Below are 17097 nucleotides of genomic sequence, written 5' to 3'. Positions count from 1 at the left end.
TTTCTGGGGGAAGCTTCAGCTTTGCTCTCTACCCCTTTCTCTCCTCTTCCAGTTGCCTGTCCCACTAGACAACAGCTCTCAGGGGTAGGCACCGGCTGGCAGAGTCCTGGACCCTCTTGAGGTTCTTTAGAAGAGTGGAAGCAGGGAGATAGGCTTCGCTAGAGTGAGAGGCTGCTCCCCTCCCCATAGGGTAAACAACCAAAACTGAGTGCCTGTTTAGGGGAAAGACTGATACCCTGGGGCCAACAACAGGACATTCCTCCCTCCTCCCCGCCCAGCAAGGGGGCAGGGAAAGGTATCTCCCTCTGTTTCGTGTTTGTAAATTGGTTTCTTTTTGTTTGGTGGAGGAGCACTCTTTGGGCCTGCCCTGAGGCCCACCATGAAAATACTGATAAGTAAACAGAGGGGGGGAAAACAAACACTGTCCAGAGTGGGGTTGATTTACCCCAGACCCTGCCACTGCCAAAAGGGAGAGTGCTAGATATACAGTAAATCTAGCCATAGTTCACTAGGGGTATGTCTACACTACAAGAGTAGTTCGATTTTACTTAAAGCGAATTTGTGGAACCGATATTACAAAATCGAACGTGTGTATCCACACTAAGGACAGTAATTCGACTTTGTGAGTCCACACTAACGGGGCAAGCGTCGACATTGGAAGTGGTGCACTGTGGGCAGCTATCCCACAGTTCCCGCAGTCCCCGCTGCCCATTGGAATTCTGGGTCGAGCCCCCAATGCCTGCTGGGGCAAAAAATGTGTCGAGGGTGGTTTTGGGTAACTGTCGTCATTCAACCCTCACTCCCGCCCTCCTTCCGTGAAAGCGCCGGCGGGCAATCAGTTCGCGCACTTTTCTGGTGATTGACAGTGCGGACGCCACAGCACTGCGAGCATGGAGTCCGCTGCGATCATCGCTGCGGTTATGGCCGTTGTCAACACCTCGCGCCTTATCATCCACCTTTTTCAGAGGCAGATGCTGAGAAATTGGGCGAGGAGGCTACAGCAGCACGGTGGGACTGGTATTTTTACATTGTAGTGTGAATCTGCTTATGTTGTAAAAGTAAATTAGCCTGCTGACTTTAAGCACCACTTTAAGCACGGTGAGGACATTGTCTGACACGGGCACAGACCTCTCACAAAGCACGGGACCCCACGCCGTGGACATCATGGTGGCAATGGGTCATGCTGATGCTGTGGAACGGCGATTCTGGGCCCGGGAAACAAGCACGGACTGGTGGGACCGCATAGTGCTGCAGGTCTGGGATGAATCACAGTGGCTGCGAAACTTTCGGATGCGTAAGGGAACTTTCCTGGAACTTTGTGAGTTGCTGTTCCCTGCCCTGAAGCGCAAGGACACCCGGATGCGAGCAGCCCTGACTGTCTAGAAGCGAGTGGCCATAGCCCTCTGGAAGCTTGCAATGCCAGACAGCTACCGGTCGGTCGCGAATCAATTTGGAGTGGGCAAATCTACCGTGGGGGTTGCCGTGATGCAAGTAGCCAACGCAATCGTTGAGCTACTGCTCTCAAAGGTAGTGACCCTGGGAAACGTGCAGGTGATCAAAGATGGCTTCACTGCGATGGGATTCCCAAACTGCGGTGGGGCTATAGATGGAACTCACATCCCTATCCTGGGACCGGCCCACCAGGCCAGCCAGTACATTAACCGAAAGGGCTACTTTTCAATGGTGCTGCAAGCACTGGTGGACCATAGGGGACGTTTTACCAATATCAGCATCGGATGGCCGGACAAGGTTCATGACGCTTGCGTTTTCAGGAACTCTGGTCTGTTTAGACGGCTGCAGGAAGGTATTTACTTCCCGGACCACAAAATAACTGTTGGGGATGTGGAGATGCCTATAGTGATCCTTGGGGACCCAGCCTACCCGCTAATGCCCTGGCTCATGAAGCCCTATACAGGTGCCCTGGACAGTGAAAAAGAACTCTTCAACTACCGGCTGAGCAAGTGCAGAATGGTGGTGGAGTGTGCTTTTGGACATCTGAAGGGGAGATGGAGAAGCTTACTGACTCGCTCTGATCTCAGCGAAACCAATATCCCCATTGTTGTTGTATCTTGCTGTGTGCTCCACAGTCTCTGTGAGAGCAAGGGGGAGACGTTTATGGCGGGGTGGGAGGTTGAGGCAAATCGCCTGGCTGCTGATTACGCCCAACCAGACACCCGGGCGATTAGAAGAGTCCAGCGGGACGCGCGGTGCATCTGGGAAGCTTTGAAAGCTAGGTTCCAGAGTGACCAGGGTAACCTGTGACTATTAAGTTTTTTAAACAGAAGCTGAACCTGCCCCCATTTCTTTACCCAGTTAATGTTGACTATCCTCTCCAGTTACCAACCCCCTTCCCTCCCTTCCAACACACCTTTAAAAATAAAATAAATGAAACTTTGTTCATTAACACCGTTTTCTTTATTAAGGATTTCGCGGTAAAGGGTTGAAACTGGGACGCAGACTGTGGTGGGGAGCGGGTGTAGTGATGGAAAGGATGCTTCTAAACTCGAGGAATGACAGGCTCCTGCTCCTAGAGCGGTCCACAGTGGTGGACTGGTTGTTTCAATGGAGCCTGCCACCCCTCCTTTTCGGGACTCTGTGTGTGGGGGCTATGTGACTTTGTGGCAGGGGAGGGCGGTTACAGATCCCCTGCTGCGTGGCTCTGTGATCCAGGCTAAGGACCGCTGCATAAGATCTGTAACCGCCCTCCCCCGCCACAAACTCGCATAACCCCCCCACACAGAACATGAAAACCACCTCCCAGACTGACCAGTGTGCCTAGTGACTGCAATGTGTGTGTGTGTGTGTGTGACCTTCTGCTGAACCTGCCCCCGTGTCTGTACCCTGGTAAAGGTGACTGTCCTCTCCAATTACCAACCCCTTTCCCCCCCTTCAAACACACTCTCCTCTAAAAGAACATGACGGAAACAGTAATTAACAGAAACGTATTTTTTATTAAGAACTACACAGGGGATGAAATTGGGACGGGGGCTTGGGTGAGGTGCATTTGGAGGGAAGGAAAGGACGTATCAAATCTTTGGGAATGAGAGCCTTCTGCAATTTGAGCAGTCTGCAGGGGTGGAGTGACTGTTTTCACGACCCTTGCCGCCCCTCCTTCTTGGGAATTTGGGTGAGGGGGGGATGGGACTTTGTGGCGGGGGAGGGCGGTTAGAGATAGAATGCAGCGGGGCTCTGTCCTCCTGCCTCCGGTCCTGCAGAACATCTACAAGGCGCCGGAGCGTGTCAGTTTGCTCTCTCATTAATCCAAGCAGCATTTGAGTTGCCTGCTGGTCTTCCTGCCGCCACCTGTCCTCCCGTTCGCTGTGTGATCGCTGGTATTGTGACACGTTCTCCCTCCACTGGGTCTGCTGTGCCGCCTCGGCTCAGGAACAGACCATAAGTTCTGAGACCATCTCGTCCTGTGTCCTTTTCTTTCGGCGCCTGATCTGCGCCAGCCTCTGGGAGGGGGATGCCGGGGTAGCTCGGGAGACACTCGCAGCTGTGAGATGGGAAAAAGGGAGTGAATGCCTCAAAAAGATACATTTTTGCAAACAATGAATATAGTCTTTCTCTGTGAACAAGACCATGCACAGTACCTATCATATGTGCACTCAGTACAAGGTCGAATTTTCTGTCTTCACATTGAGTGCCTGGGGTCTTGCTGTACAGATCACACAAGCGGGGCCGGACAGCAGAATTCTGTTAGCAGACGGCCATGGTAAGCCGTAGACTTTTGGCTGCTTAAAGCTTAATTTACAACAGTACCCTCCTTTCACGTTCCAAGCAATGCTTCTAGCATTGGCCAGTTCCTGCTGCCGGTGATCCGGCCAGCATGAACTCTGCCCCTGTCCCACCCCTGTCGCAGCTGTCCCTGGGAAAGATCCCTGCATGCTGCCGGCGATCTGGCCGGCATGAACTCTGCCCCGTCCCACCCCTGTCGCAGCTGTCCCTGGGAAAGATCCCTGCATGCTGCCGGCGAACCGCTCAGCAGGAACGGTTCGCCTCCCCGCCCCCACCGCGTGGCTGTAAACCGCCGGTTACAGTTATTTAAAGGAACAGGCAATGATACCGGAGTACCTGCTGCTAGCCTGGCACGGAAAAGTTTCCTACCATGGAGGAGGCAATAAGGCCACTCTCCCCAGGAACCTGATGCAAAGGCTTTCACATTATCTCCAGGAGAGCTTCATGGAGATGTCCCAGGAGGATTTCTACTCTATCCTCTGACATGTTAACAGACTTTTCCAGTAGCTGCACTGGCAAGGACTAAAAAGTTAAGCACCTAGGGCAAACTGATCATTAAAAACCCATTGCTAACATACCATGCCTATTCTATTCAAAATAAATGTTTAAAACACTTACCTACTGATCCTTCCCCTGATTCATGGTCCGGGTTACCGCCTTGGGAGGGTTGGTAGGGGATCTCCGTGAGGGTGATGAAGAGATCCTGGCTGTCGGGGAAATCAGCATTGAAAGCGCTGTCAACTGCCTCGTCTTCCTCATCTCCTTCCTCATCTTCCCCGTCTGCGAACAGCTCCGGGGAAGCGGCCGTCGACAATACCCCATCGTCAGAGTCCACGGACAGTGGTGGGGTAGTGGTGGCGGCCGCACCTAGAATGGAATGCAGTGCCTCACAGAAATGGCATGTCTGGGGCTGGGATCCGGAGCGTCCGTTTGACTCTTTGGTCTTCTGGTACGCTTGTCTCAGCTCCTTGATTTTCACGCGGCACTGCGTCGCATCCCGGCTGTATCCTCTTTCCGTCATGGCTTTTGAGATCTTCTCGTAGATCTTCGCTTTCCGTCTTTTCGATCGCAACTCTGAAAGCACGGACTCATCGCCTCATACAGCGATCAGATCCAAGACTTCCCGATCAGTCCATGCTGGGGCCCTCTTTCTATTCTGCGATTGCATGGTCACCTCTGCTGGAGAGCTCTGCATCGTTGCCAGTGCTGCTGAGCTCGCCACGATGTCCAAACAGGAAATGAGACTCAAACTGGCCAGACAGCAAAAGGAATTCAAATTTTCCCAGGGCTTTTCCTGTGTGGCTGGTCAGAGCATCCGAGCTCGGACTGCTGTCCAGAGCGTCAACAGATAGATGGTGCACTGTGGGATAGCGCCCGGAGCGGTTAGCATCGAATTCAGTCCACGCTAACCCTAATTCGAAATGGCCATGTCGAATTTAGTGCTACTCCACTCGTCGGGGAGGAGTACAGAAATTGATTTAAAGAGACCTATATGTTGAAATAAATAGCTTCGTTGTGTGGACGGGTGCAGGGTTAATTCGAATTAACGCTGCTAAATTCAACATAACGTCCTAGTGTAGACCAGGCCTAGGGGTAAGGAACCTAGCAAGCAAAGGATTTAGCATGCAAAACTACTCATAATTAGAACAATGATTTAAACACAAAATTAGCCCACATTGCAGCCAAGCTGGATTAGTTGGTACAAACCATGTCTTCCAGTAAGGTTTTAGTTGAGCAAATATCCCAGAGAGAGACATCTTCTTGATAGGTAATCCTGAATTTTGCTGGGATTAGTGCAACTGTTCTTGAGACACAAACTTTTTACTTGTCTATGTGGTGGCACTCTAAGGATAAAATGTGTAATAGCCTTGAATAAGTGTCCCTACAGCCTTAGCTGCTTTCAGGATTTGCCACTAACAATGCATATCAGAGAGGATAGTAATGATAGTGCTGCATCTCTTGTCTTCCTGTTTTCCTGTGTAGGGATCCTAGAACTCTTAAGTGATCCAGTGTATGAGGTGTGTCCAATTTCAGGAATTTAGGGATATGTTTCTCTGTTGCTAGAATTCCAAGGATAAGGATATTTGACAACTGACTTAATTCAAGTTCTTCAGTTTTCTCTCCGACAAATAATTGCTACCTAACACAGCAGCATGGTCCAGTAGATAGAGCTCTGAAGTAAGCATCTGAAACATTGTCAGCTCAGCCACTGATCTTGTGACCATTGGCAACTTCTTTCATCTCCTTGTGCCTCTGTTTTCCCTTTGGTTGTATCAGTATAGATTTAAATTTTATTAGAGAATATTTAAAAAAATAAACGATACAGAAGATGTGAAGCGTTAGACAGTCCCTATCCAAAGAGCTTATATTGTGTGTGTTCATGTGCCTAAAACAATGGGGCTTCTCGGCACTACCATAATACAAATAAATAATTTTGCAAGCTGAAATACTTGACGTTTCCTTTGCTTAGAATCAACGTCTGCATGGCTTATTGTCATGGTTATGGGGTGAACTGGGCTTTGGACCCCTTTAGTTCCTCTCAAGTGTACCCCATAGGTGACCAGCCTGCTTTCTCCACCTCACTCTGGGTCTAACCACTCCAGCCAGGGTCTGTAGGTGACAGTCCCCACCCTCTTTTCCCAGCTGTGTTAATGTGATCGGCCCAACTGTTTTTGTTCTGTGTGTGTGAGAGCCCTGTCGCTTCAGGGACCTGTGATTAATGATAGTGGTTAAAGTGACTAAAAAATGGTATCTTTAAAAAACAAAACAAATATTTATTTATTCATTCACCCAAAGGTACAAAGCATGCAGAGAAAAGAATAAAAATTAAGGTATCTATTTGCATATTTCCCCTTATGTACATCTTAATCTGTCCTTACAAGCATTTACAAGTTCCTCTGAGCCCCATCTCTGGCTAGGAGAAACAGGCTGCTCTCCTCGCAGCATGGTGTGTCCTTGTCAGACTTTCAGCTCTCGCTGAGGGTCCCTGGCAGCCTTTCTTAGCTCACCTGAACCCCCTCCTTTTTCTAGGCCTGAGGACCTGTAATTGCTTAGAGTTCCCTTTGATCTCTCTTTTTCTCAGCCTTGGCAAAAGAACTATGTCACCAGCATTGAGACCGAGGAGTAACCTTTTCATGGCTGTGAATCTAGCTATTGTGTCTGAGTGTGTGTTGGGATGCACCTTAGCTAGGCCATTATACTGCCTTTCCTTCTTGGTTCCCCTAAGAACCATTTTTTGCTCTAACTCCATAGCAAATAACTCACCATAAACACAGATGTATGAACCATACTAATAAAAAGACATTTCCTGTTTCATCACACTTTACTCATTTCTGTACACTCTTGAATCTAGGGATGTCACTTTAAACTAAAGCAAACAAAACACCACCACCACCTCCTCATCAGTAAGAGAGCAAGAAGTGTGGAGTTCTGATGAGTCCAAAAATAGCTATTTATAAAAACTTTGAGTCTCCTTTCTCTTCAACTAGCTTTTCAGAAGAGCACGAAGGTTGCTGGTGCACTAGTTTGACCACACCAAGGCTTGAAAGTCTGACTGCTCAAATTCCCCTTAAATCGTGTTTTCTGTTTCTCTTATAAAGTGGACCGGACATGGTCATCTTTAACTTATTTTGGAGAGCAAAAAGTTAATGTTGTCAGTATTCCAATGTTGGCTGGAGCTGTGGCTGTTTGCTCAGAGGTCTGCCCCTGTTTAGCCTATTATCTTCAATCAGTTCCTTCAACTCTGACTTTTACTCTTTGCCGGTGCATCTCAAGACTATATTGGTTTTTAGTACACTTTGAACCTTTTTTTTTTATCCTTGAAGTGAATGGCCTTTAAAGGGGCCACTTTTATTTTCCTATAGAAAAGAAAGCATTGTTCTAACAATCTAACTTAACTGAAGCAGTTAAGTTAAATAAGATCAGACTAAAAAGGTAAAGTGTGCAGTACACACTGTACAGGTCTGCATGTGTCTGTTTGGTGTCCAAACTGCCTCAATTCAAGGGTACAAGTTTTACCTGCAAGACCCAATGTTTCCACAAATATGGAAACCATATGATCTAACGTTAACAACATTCTTTCCACAGTATGCCCACCTGCTACTGATTTGTGAACTAAGGGTCTTCTTTTCCTTCAGTCATCCTGTGCTCTTTATACAGGCTAGCCTCTTGCGGCATCCACTTGTTGCCTATTTACACTCTTGTGCTGAGAACCACTAGAAGCAATTAAAGATGAGGGGGGAAAATCTTGCTAATCTTATCTTCTCTTCATTTCAGAGTCCTACACAGCAAGTAAACTCCTGTTTCTGTTAATGAGTGGGATATTTTTACTTTGCGTTTAGCCTTTCTGCAGAACTCCACAGTACAATGGACAGATCTTCAGTCTAATATTAGGTTCTTTTGCTTCATGTGAGGTAGGGAATGTGGAAGAAAATCTAGTTTTCTGACAAGGAAACTGCTTTCCCTCAAGAGTGACTCCTAATTGACTCCAAAGTGACTTTCTTTATATCACTCAACAACAGCAAAAATTCCTTGGCAGGCTTGAAGAATAAAATTCCACAAGCTTCTCATCCTGTAGCATTTGGCTTGAGAAATGTAACCAGAGAAATGTTTAGAGGGCCGAGTGGCACTCTTTTCCCTGTCTCTTCTCAGGCAGTTGATTGCTTGTTGGACAGATTCTTTCACTAATCTGATACCTAAAAATTCACTGAATTTTTATTCTGTTCTTTTCCCCAAATGTCCTGGATCAGTTTGTTGTAGAGGCCTGAATATACCACTCAATGTCATACTAGACTTGGAGATTCCACATGTGTAGTTTAGTCCTGTCATTCAGGCAGCCATTTGCTGATAGGTGGCACCACCAGCTCACGAATGCTGCTTGGAAAAGATGCTTTTCTCACAATGTGCTGCAGGAGCTTGGCTTCCTACTGAAGATGACCTTCAGGCATCTTATTAATTGTTGGTGGGAGTAAAGCAACAAAAACCTGTGCTGGCAATTCCATTCTTCAGGTTAATCCTTGGAAGAGTAATTATTAATCAAAGATTTGCTGTAATTCACTCTAGTTTCCTGGTATTAACTAGGGAATGAAGTGGCATGAAAGGACAATTTCTTAATTAAGTAGATAGCTTTATTCTGTCCAATTTCCCGGACAGGTCATTAATTTCAGGGACTACTGACTACCAACCTTATAGAAAGGCTAAAGTTAGAAACTTGCTGAATTTCAAAGGGTCACATAAATATAGCGGAGGATGTAACGGGCTTCTGATAACATGCCCCATGGCAGACTTCAAATATGCTGAAGTGCAAGTACTGTGCATTAAGACCAACTGTGTATTCTAAGGTCAGTGTTGTCATGAACTGCAGTAATAAAGAAAAATCTCAGATGCCAAAATGTGTGGACAGATACTTAAATTTTATAGGGGGCAAATGTAGAGTTTGAAACTGTGGATGTTTAGAAAATTGACCTTCATTATGCCAGCGATAATGGAAGCCCTGGAAGAGTAGGGAAATGGTAGATCTTAATTGGTTCAAGATAGATTCTTAAAACTTCCAATGTTTTAGAGGCATCTCTGAAGTTAAATTTGACAATGGTGAAATATATCATAAATATTTAATGAAGTCTTTGCCTAACTACCATTTCTGTTCCCATCATACTGTACCTCATAACTTTTAAAATGTGAGACAGTAGTTTTTCTTTCAAAATTGTCAGTGGTAATATGTGAAAATATTGTTTTAAGACACTATAGAGCACTATTGGGACACTAAAGTTTTAATTTATAGCATGCTGTACATGGACATTCAGCTGTTGCTGTTTAGGGAAGATGGGAGAGTGCACACTTGATTTAAATCATCATCTATCTTGGTTGACAAATGGGAGTGTGCCTAAATGAAGTCTTTAAGCATTAATCATTAATCCTGTCTTATTCAGCATAAAGCTCTCATGGGCTGGAGAGAGAGCTTGACAGGTTAGTGGGCCAGTTTGTAAATCCTGTTTTTTGCACATGAAGCTGCAATTCTTCTGCTGTTACTTTCCTCCCCGACTCGCCATAGGCCAAATATGGAATTTTGATATGTGCAGTGAAGCTCTAACAAGCCAAGTTACTTGGGTCCCTGAGATGATCTGACATTCTGAGGAAATCTGCAGTGGCATTACTCAGCTTTTTTATATAGAGAGGCCAAACAGGGATGGGACATAAGAATTCAGGAAGCCCTGAATTCTAATCCTACCTTTTGTCAGTGATCTGTCATGTGGAAAGGGTGGGTGGGTGGCTGCGTGTGCATGCCTGCAAGGAACACTACCGTGCCATAAATCGTCTCTAGAAAGTGACTAACAGGTAAATCTTTCAAGGATGTTAAGGGGATCAATGTTCAGGTGAAACTTTGAACATGAAGACACTAATAATAATTTTTAATCAAGATTTTCTAAAAGATGCTCTAGGAATTATTTTGGGGATCAGCTATGGCCTGTGCTCCACAGGAGGTCAGACTAGATGATCACAGTTGTTCCATTCTGGCCTTAGAATTCATGAATCTATGAAAAACTAACATGACATTAAAAATCAGTTTCTTCTAATCTGCAATGGCAAATAAAAATGCCTTAATCATAATCACCTGGTTATTGCAAGTTGTTACTCCAGGACAGCGTTAAGATTGTTTGGGTGCCTTAACTATCTTTCTTAACTTAACATATTTGGATTTGTTTTAGTGTAACCTTAATTCTGAATTTCTAAGGCTTGCAATTGTCCCTAAATAAAGCATTACAACATCCCTGAAATGTTGGCCCTTAAATTACTGCTACAAACTGGGAGCTTTGACTCCATCTTAATGTAGTTTTTGTTGAGGATTATATGGCGAGATGGTGGCGGGGTCCTTGATGGAGGGCATTTTGACAGCACTTGTAATTTAATATTTAATAATAATTTGATAACTCAAGGTTCTGGTTAGTGTTCCAGATGCTGGCTACCAAATAACAGCAGCGACTTAGACCACTTTTTTCCCTGTATTGGGTCAGGAGGCTGTGATGTTCCCTCACAGGTCCAGACCTAAGCATGGTGCTTTGTGCCTTTCCCATTTGAAGACTGGATTTTACTGCAAGGCACTCTACAGGGGGTTACACCTCTACATCCATTTGGAAGTGGAGATTAAAAGCACATGATTTAGGTGGTGGACAAGGCGCTGATTTTCCCCTATAAAGCGGTAAATGATCTGGGACTTCCTTACCTGATGGAGCAACTCTTCCACGTACCACACTGCATCCAGTTGCTGGTGCTCTTGAGCTGCAGCCCCTCTGAAAACTGCCAGCAAGGTGTCCTACATGGGAACCCTTTGGTTTTTGCATTCGCTCGCATCATCCCCCATCTACCCTACTCCACCAGTGTATTTGGTTCAAAACTGGCCTGATTTAACCTCCCTGCTATGCTGCAAAGTCCAGTTGTCTTAACAGGTATTTGGGGGAAATGAGGCAGGTACGGGGGATTGAGATGTTTTGGTTGGTAGGAATATAAAAGGCAGGAGCTTCTGACTTGTGTGTGAAGATGTGGTGGTACTGTCACTCTTGTATTCCTTTTCATGGAAAGGGTGGCTACAGCTTAGGGTAGGGATTCTCTTATGCTGTATTTAAATCAATGACTCGTTTGACTGGATAGTGGTGCTCTAACTGTGGAATACATACACTGAGGGATGGGAAAGGCAGTTCTTACTCTTCCAGAATGAGAATGGAGACTGTAAATATGGCAAATGAAGAAAACTGACACTCGTGATTACTTGCCATCTAGTGTTTTGCTCTGGATGGGAGAGGGAATATATGTAAGATAGTGACAAGTGGAATGGTTCAGTGGTATTTCAGTGCAATGTTTTGTCCCGAGGCAACCAGGTGTCATTTAAACTCCAGAGAGGTGAGGATGCTGCAGAAGCAGTGTACTAGGCTCTTGGGAGTAAAGAAGGAATCTCCTGTTTGCCACTTTTGCCACAACTGAGATTGCAGAGTTATTGGCAAACTCCAGAGGCAGTTTCAGCCATGTTGTCTGAAAAAGTGCTCAGATTTTCTTCCTTTGGCTACTGTTGCAGAGTTATATAATCTACCCCCAAGTGAAAATCTTAACTGTAGAGAGGATGACTGACTTAAGAAAAATCTCTGGGTGAATAATCAGGTACCAGGGGAAGAGAGGAGGGAGGGAGGGGAGATGGACTCCTTCTCCCCTCCCATCATACAGCTGGAGTGGATTACTGTACACAAAATTAGTCTGTTTCTGGGATTTCAGTTCTAATGTAACCTAGTAAGTGGAATGAACAGTTTAGGATGGCCGTTGCTAAATGACCTGCCTCCCACTCGTGTACCTTCGGATCGTAGGGATCTTTTTCTTGTTCAATGTAAGCAAAATGAGTAAACAGGTACCATCAAAGTGTCTCTTGCACCAGCGCAATTTAGGTTTAATTCTGGCAATAACCATTTGGCTCTCAAACCAAAATTTACACCACAATTGCTAGAAGTCTGTGTTCTTAGATAGTATTATAGTTGGGAATTTTCTCTTTGCTCTGACATGTTCATTGTAGGTTTGCGGTGTAACTACAGAGACTTTAAATTCCCTGTTCAGCTCATCTGTCTGCTTCCACCTTGCCTATGGCTAAATAGGGAAGTTGACTTTGTTCTGATGAATCAGATGACTTAAGGAACGCACACAGAGGGACAGTATTTAATTTGTGAAGTGAAAGTAATAAAGAACTCTGCTTGAGCTGCTAAAAGTCATTACACTTAATTTCTATATCTTATCTCTATGTAGTTTACTGATAAATCATCCACTTCACCTAACTGTGAGAAAATTACAGCATAACTTTAATATTGGAAGATTTTTGACACTGCCTGTGTAGCCAGTTGATCCTTGCACTCAGTGTTTCATGAGGGAACTGAAGAATAAAACAAATGTATCTGAAAAACAACAGTTCTGCTTCTACATATGATTTCTCTTCATTATATTACTGATGGTAGCTTTCTAAAAGAGGATCTTTCAGGGTATGTCTAAACTAGAAACTTAAGTCGACCTCTATTAGTAATTACTGCAGTGGTGCATGTCTACACTACCCTCCTTGGGTCCTCACCAGGAGTGCTTCACACTGCCCCTCTGGGGTTAGTGGGGGAGCTGAGAGCCTAGTCTCAGCTCCAATGGCAGCTGCCTCACAGGCTCCCGGGCTCCTGGTGGGCTGCCACCCCCTTTGTTCTCTGTTCTTTGCAGGGAGCTGTGGCGTTGAGCCACCTGGGCTTCTCAGCCCCTCTTCCACGACGACCTGGACTACCAACATTCCAAGTGTCACCCTAACTATACTGATGTGAGCCCTATGCCTCTCGTGGAGGTGGAGTTATTACGCCGGTGTAGGAGGGCATTTACATTGGTGGGAGCAAGGCTGTAGTGTAGCAGGTCAATGTAAGCTGCCTTATGTCAACCTAACTGTGTAGTGGAGACCAGGCCTAAGAGTTTACTTGTTTCTTTTACTTTATTTTCCACCTGACATCCTAATGCTTTATAAGAACTGGCTGATGTGGGAACATTTAAATTGTGCCACAAATAGAGGGTGATGATTTCAGGTAGGGCAGGGTCAGCGAACTCTTGAAACAAAAATCTGATTTTTGTGCATACAGGATAAGAATTTTTTTTTTTAAAGTACAGAAAATGTATAGGTAGAAAGGTTTCTAAAAAATCCACATTTTCTTGAGGCCTCAAAACGCTTTGAAGATTGCATGGCTTGCTGAAAGCATCTTCACATATTCCACTAACCTTAAATTCAACAGTACAATGACAATCTGAATCTGCTCAACAGCTGTCTGTTCCAGAACAGAATTCAGTTCTATTGCTTGGCTTAAGTCTCTTCTTACTGAACATGAACTGAAGGGATAACCCCTTCTGATGAGAATATAGTTGATACACATACGCACACCATTGTCTTTGTTTTTCAGGAGCCGTCCCGGGGGAAATTCCAAAATGTACATTTCAGCTGAGAATTTACATGTGAAAATGGAAAAATTAAAATTACAACAAAAAATGGCAAAATTTTAGCTCTACTGTGATAACCTATTATAAGTATAGGAGTACCTCCAGCAGTGTTGTATATTTAGTGATGCTGGAAGAGGGCCTTGACAAATCTGCCTAGAATGTTTCACCCGCTACAAGACTTCCAGATAGGATGTACTGCCTGTTGCATGTCTTTACCTCTAGTTTTACTTTTTAAATTACTCATGCGAATATCATGCCACGTCTATTGTCTGTAGCCTAACAATGTGTTTGCATTACAGGGAGCTGATTCATTTGCTCACTCACCTCTCAGAAGCTCTCCATGAAGCACAGCTTAAGCTAATACTGGTAATCCCACCTGCTGTCACACCAGGGTGAGTACTGCATTGATGGGGGAGATTCCAGATGAGAAATTCTACTTTGTTCTCTCATCAACAATACATTGAACAGCTTTCTCAAAACTAAGGGCAGGTCTACACTAACCCCCCAATTCGAACTAAGGTACGCAACTTCAGCTACGTGAATATCGTAGCTGAAGTTCGAAGTACCTTAGTTCGAACCTATCTCGGTCCAGACGCGGCAGGCAGGCTCCCCCGTCGACTTCGCAGTACTTCTCTCGCCGAGCTGGAGTACCGCAGTCGACGGCGAGCACGTCCGGGTTTGACTTATCTCGTCCAGACAAGACGCGATAAGTCGAACCCAGAAGTTCGATTTGCTTGCCGCCGAACTACTGGGTAGTGTAGACCTACCCTAAGTGTGGCTTGCAGGAGCAGGGACGTACTTTAGTACGATGCCTGTGATCACGTGGTTTTGCTCATCACTCTCTGTATATTCGTAGACACTAACCTCATTCATATTTTGTTTTCCAAAATATCTTGGATTAAGGTCTCATACTATGCATCAGTCCAAAATATCAGGGCAGAACTGCCTGGAAAAACAAAGCAGACACATTTGTGAGACTTTGTGACTCCTCATCACGAGTGGGATAGTGTGTGTGTGTCTTTAAGACTTCTGGCACACTTTCAAAATGTTGTAAATGGTGTTTAAGAGATGGGGCTAGGGGAAGGTGTGAAATCTATGGTAACTCAGCTTTATTTTGGTTTGACTTTCACATGCATGTGAAATGCATCTAGTACCCAGCAATAGATGCAGCATGGCCTTACTATATATACAGTCAGGCAAAGTAAGGAGTTGTCCTTCGTGGCACTAATAGCTGAGAGACAGAAAGTTGACTTGAAAAGAACACACAATACAAATTCACCGGTTTTACGGGAACTTCTGATTCAACTGAAGTAAAAAAATTTGTCTGCTTCTATCTTTCAATAAATATTATAGGAAGGTTCTTTACTTCCTAAAATGTTACTCATTCAAAAGTGGAAGCCAATCACCATGGTGTAAACCAGAATGTAAATTTCAGCAGATCTGGAAGGAAATTGGTCCGTGTAGAGGAGCGGACTCACCCCTTTGGCGCCTCTGCTGGTGACTTCTGGGAATTAGCTCTTCCAGCGTCCTGGAGCGCCCCCTGCAGGCCAGTGTCCCTTCTGGACCCCGGTGCCCTTATATCTGGGGTGCTTTCCCCCTAGCAGTACATCCCTCAGTACTAGGGTCTCTCCTCACCAGGGAACCCCCCCACCCACTATCCCTACCTCACCTCAGAATAAGGCTACTGCCAGTCACCATCTAGCCCCCGTTCCCTGGGGCAGACTACAGTATAGGCCACTCATCATTGGCAAGGTGGGGTTTGGTCCTGCTGCCTTCGCCTAGCTCTGGGCTGCCCTCTGCAACTCCCAGTACCCCTTGGCCTTCCGCTAGGCCGCAGCCTGCGGCTTTCCAGGCTGGAGCTCCTCAGCCTGTCCCTAGCCCTGCTCCACTCAGGTACCCTGTCTCTAGCTTGCTGCAGCCAGACCCTCTCTCTGCCTTCAGAGAGAGACTGTTGAGCTCTTGGCTCCCAGCCTTCTTGTACAGGCCAGCTGGGGCCTGATTGGGGTGTGGCTAGGGTTACCATATTTCAGCAAGAAAAAAAGAGGACGGGAGGAGCCCCGCCCTAGCCCCGCCCCTGCCCCTCCCACTTCCCGCCCCCCCAGAACCCCCAACCCTCCCCCCGTTCCTTGTCCCCTGACTGCCCCCTCCTGGGACCCCTGCCCCTAACTGCCCCCCAGGACTCCACTCCCTATCTAAGCCTCCCTGCCTCTTGTCCCCTGACTGCCCCAACCCTTATCCACACCCCCACCCCCAGACAGACCCCTGGGACTCCCACGCCCCATCCAACCACTCCCCACCCCCTGACAGCCCCCCCCAGAACTCCCGACCCATCTAAACCCCTCTGCTCCCTGTCCCCTGACTGCTCCGATCCATCTCCCCACCCCTGCCACCTGACAGCCCCCCCCAGAACTCCCAAACACTCCCCCCCTGCTCCTTGTCCCCTGACTGCCCCCTCCTGGGACCCCTGCTCCTAACTGCCCTCCAGAACCCCACCCCCTACCTAAGACTCCCTGTTCCTTGTCCCCTAATTGCCCCCTCCTAAGACCCCCCCCCCAACTGCCCCCCAGGACCCTACCCCCTACCTGTACCCTGACTGCCCAAAACTTTCTCCACTCCCCCCAAAAAGCCCCCCCCCGTTTCTTGACTGCCACCTCCAGAACCTTCCTGCCCCCTGACCTCCTTACCCTGCTGCTCAGAACAGGGTGTTGGGCTCTGTGCAGCCGAGCCGGACACGTGGCTGAGCTCCTCAGCACAACAAAACCCGGTCCCTGGCCCTGCACAACAAAACCTGGTCCCTGGCCCTGCACAGTGCTGCCGGACTGGGCTGCAAGGGAGCTGCTGGCTCAGAATGCAGGGCGGATCCGGCTCCTCTACAGCTGCTCCGGAGTCCAGCCCGGGACTTCCCTGCAGCCCTCCCAGCCGCTCGCTCTGCTCTGCCGGGGGGAAATCCCGGACATTGTGAGTGCTTTACAAATTCCCCCCGGACGCTATTTTTAGCACAAAAAGGAGGACATGTCCGGGTAAATCCGGACGAATGGTAACCCTAGGTGTGGCCCAGCTGTGGCTACTTCCCCAATCAGCCCAGTAGCTTTTCTCTTTGCCCCAGCCCTCTGCCAGGGCTGTTTTAAACCCCTCAGGCAGGAGTGGGGTAACCACCCCGCTACAGTCCCCCTGACCAGTGACCACACTCCTGTCCTTGTTATTACTTTAGTTGTCCCCCATAATTTTTTGGGTTTCAGGCCCTGTGGGGCCTCCCCTTAGGCTGGGGGGGGGACCCTTTAGCAGTGGGCGGGCTTATGCCTGCCCACTTCCTGGACCCCAATATGTACAGTCCCCCTTTCTTATTTTCATGAACCTCAAACCCTCTTAAACCAA

The 17097-nt window shown here is 46.9% G+C and overlaps 1 protein-coding gene across 5 annotated transcripts in view; it reads left to right on the top strand.

Annotated features, from left to right (window-relative positions):
* CHID1 (chitinase domain containing 1) overlaps positions 1 to 17097 on the top strand; it is a 288134-nt gene that overhangs the window by 37723 nt on the left and 233314 nt on the right. For all 5 annotated transcript variants that reach the window (XM_054028547.1, XM_054028549.1, XM_054028550.1 and 2 more), the window contains exon 8: positions 14022 to 14114. In XM_054028547.1, coding sequence (XP_053884522.1) covers positions 14022 to 14114 — 93 coding nt within the window. The remainder of the gene's footprint in view (positions 1 to 14021; positions 14115 to 17097) is intronic.

This window comes from Malaclemys terrapin, chromosome 4 (genome assembly GCF_027887155.1).
Source record: "Malaclemys terrapin pileata isolate rMalTer1 chromosome 4, rMalTer1.hap1, whole genome shotgun sequence".
Lineage (NCBI taxonomy): Eukaryota > Metazoa > Chordata > Testudines > Emydidae > Malaclemys > Malaclemys terrapin.
Note: the sequence above shows the minus strand (reverse complement) of the source record. Positions and strands in the feature narration are given on the sequence as shown.